The following is a 2,608-nucleotide window of genomic DNA, read 5'->3' as shown; positions in this document are numbered from 1 at the left end:
CTCTCTCTCTCTCTCTCTCTCTCTCTCTCTCTCTCTCCCTCTGTGTGTGTGTGTGTGTGTGTGTGTGTGTGTGTACTATATTTATTTTCACACCAATCTGGAAGCAAACGTTAGATATTTTCTGTGAGGAGTTGAGGGGGAGGAGGAAGGGAAGGTGTATTTTCATAATTGGAGCTATAGTGAGAGTACTTTGCCAACTGACTTAGCTTGAAGGAAAAATTTGGATTTTTCCCTCCACAGGAGTGAAATGAAACGTTTCAGAAAGACCCGCTTTTCTGTCTTCAGACGTTAAAGTTTCATGTTTGTATTTTGGCCTCACAATAAAGGACCAAGGACAGGTTGTTAGTGACCTCCTGTTTTTGTGCTTGTTGGGGAGCTAGGGTGGTGAGTGTGCGCCCTGAAATAGAGTAGATGACGAAAAAATCCGATCTAGAATCTTCGAGGCGGTTTGGTTAGCAGCCAGGGATAAGGGAGGAGGAGAAGGGACGAGAGGCCGCGTTTTCTTAAATTACTCCCCCCCCCCCCTTCCCCAGGTAGGAAAAGACAGAGCAAGCCCCAAGGCCCCACATACCTGTACCCGGGATTCGGTGAGGCCGATCCGGAGGGCCAGCTCCTCGCGCATGAAGATGTCTGGGTAGTGAGTCTTAGCGAAGCTCCTCTCCAGCTCGTTGAGCTGTGCAGGGGTGAAACGAGTACGGTGGCGCTTCTGTTTCTGCTGCCCTTGCTGCTGTCCTGCCTGACTGGGGTTCTGCCCGCCCGGTGGTCCCGGCTGTTTGTCCGGGTCCTTGGCGCTGACCGCCAGTGAGGCCGTGTTAGAGCCCACCGTGGTGATGTCCTCCCCAGGGAGAAGTGTTGCTCCCTCGACCGTGTCCGAATTGGGGGCCAGGTCTCCCGGGTGACCCCCAGGGTCGGAGCCCCCCACACCCAGCCGACACTTCACCGCCTCCCGGTGTCCCAAAAGCTCGGCTGCATCTTTCATACCTGAGGAAGTAAAGGAAGTGGCATCACTACCTTCTCTGAGAGGCCAAGACAAGGACTCCTCTCCTGCCTTTCACCCCAGTCAGCGCAACCCCTGTACTATCTGCTCATCATGGCTTGACTGCTACCGGCATCAACTCCAGTCGGCCCATCAAAGTTCCCAAAACCTTCGCCTTGTGAGCCCATGATCTGGAAATTCAAGTTGGATTAATACCTCATGTCCCCTTCCCCACTCTCTAGATCCATCTCCCGTGATAAACAGCACATACCTCCGTCTCTCCTGTAATAAAATACACTCCCATCCCCTGCAATAAAACATGTCCCAGGCCCCTTTGATAAACCGCATTCCCATTGCAACAGTAAACCAAACATAACTCCATCGCTCTTCCCACCTGCATTTCCAAAGAGCAGCAAACTCTCCCCCACGGCCAATACACTTCTCACCTTCAGACGAAAATCTCCAAACCTTTCCATCCCGGGGACAAATTAAGACCCTAGTCCCAACTTCAATACCAACTAACTCTGTCTCCTCCTCCCAAGTACACGGATGGGTTTGAAAATTGGAGTCACATTCAACAAAGCCTAAGTAATAGTAAATATTATAGTAAAACCCAGGAGCCCTCCAACGAGTATAACTGAACTGAAGTTGACATGGCTTGTAGGACAGTGAATCAAACTTTAAAGAATTCAACTTTTCTTTTTAGTGAAAGAGAAGCGGGAATCTCCTAGTCATCAGGATCTCGGAGCCCTTTCCAGAAAATGGAAAAGCCTGTGAAAGTAAATTTTGTCTTTTCTTTTCCAAAGGCATAGACTAAACAAAATTGCCTTCATTTCATCGCCTTCTTTCTGCCAGATTTTTGACAAACCTAATCTTTTTTTTTTTTTTTTTAGGGCCGGGAGGGGAGGAGATATAGAAAGAGAGAGAAAGAGAGAGAGAGAGAGAGAGAGAGAGAGAAAGAGAGAGAGAGAGAGAGAGAGAGAGAGAGAGAGAGAGAGAGAGAAACTGAAATTAAAACAAACAGAAAAGGAGGGAAAAGCCCCAAACAAATTATCGCTGGTGTAGATGTACCCTTCCCCCCAAAAAAAGAAAAAAATGAAAAGAAAAAAGAAAGAAAAAGAAGAAAAAAGAAAAAGGGAGAAAAGTAGCAATATTCTCCAACTCCTTTTTTGAATCTACATATTCCATAGATTTTTTTAAAGACGATGTTAAATCAAATTAAACTTTAATGCAGCACAATTACTTTTAAAGAAATTAGCCCATTTAGGGCGCATTAAGGTAAAATAAGGAACAAATTGACAATTTCCTGCCCTGGCTTCTCCTGGTTGCCGGGGCGAGAGGAGCACACTCACCTAGCCTGGCGTCCAGGAGGTCGGCGTGAGATAGCATCGCGCACCGCTCCAGGGCGAAAGCTGTTCCCCCCCAAATTTTAGCGGCTTTAAGTTATTTAAAATAGATATAAGATATAAGCTATAAGATATAGATATATATAGATCACCTAAATGAAAGAAAATTCGGTTTGTGGTTAAAAAGGGGGCTTCTTGCATTATAATGTCCTTTAGAGAGACGGGGAGGTGCTTAACAGTTGAATGAACCCGTGAGCAGCTCTGCGAGGGGACCAATCAGGAGGGC

General features: G+C 46.9%; 1 protein-coding gene across 1 annotated transcript; it reads right to left on the bottom strand.

Annotated features, from left to right (window-relative positions):
* Positions 1 to 571: 571 nt before the first annotated feature.
* Positions 572 to 2,365, bottom strand: LOC123255180 (homeobox protein orthopedia; the record flags this gene model as incomplete). The annotated part of the gene is made up of 2 exons (XM_044684025.1): positions 2,329 to 2,365; positions 572 to 981 (listed from the first exon to the last, which is right to left on the bottom strand). Coding segments are annotated over exons 1-2 (447 nt in total), but the record flags the coding sequence as incomplete, so codon positions are not given.
* Between the last annotated feature and the right edge of the window lie 243 nt (positions 2,366 to 2,608).

The sequence above is a fragment of the Gracilinanus agilis genome, unplaced genomic scaffold (genome assembly GCF_016433145.1).
Source record: "Gracilinanus agilis isolate LMUSP501 unplaced genomic scaffold, AgileGrace unplaced_scaffold40664, whole genome shotgun sequence".
NCBI lineage: Eukaryota > Metazoa > Chordata > Mammalia > Didelphimorphia > Didelphidae > Gracilinanus > Gracilinanus agilis.
This window is presented reverse-complemented; position numbering and strand designations above follow the sequence as displayed.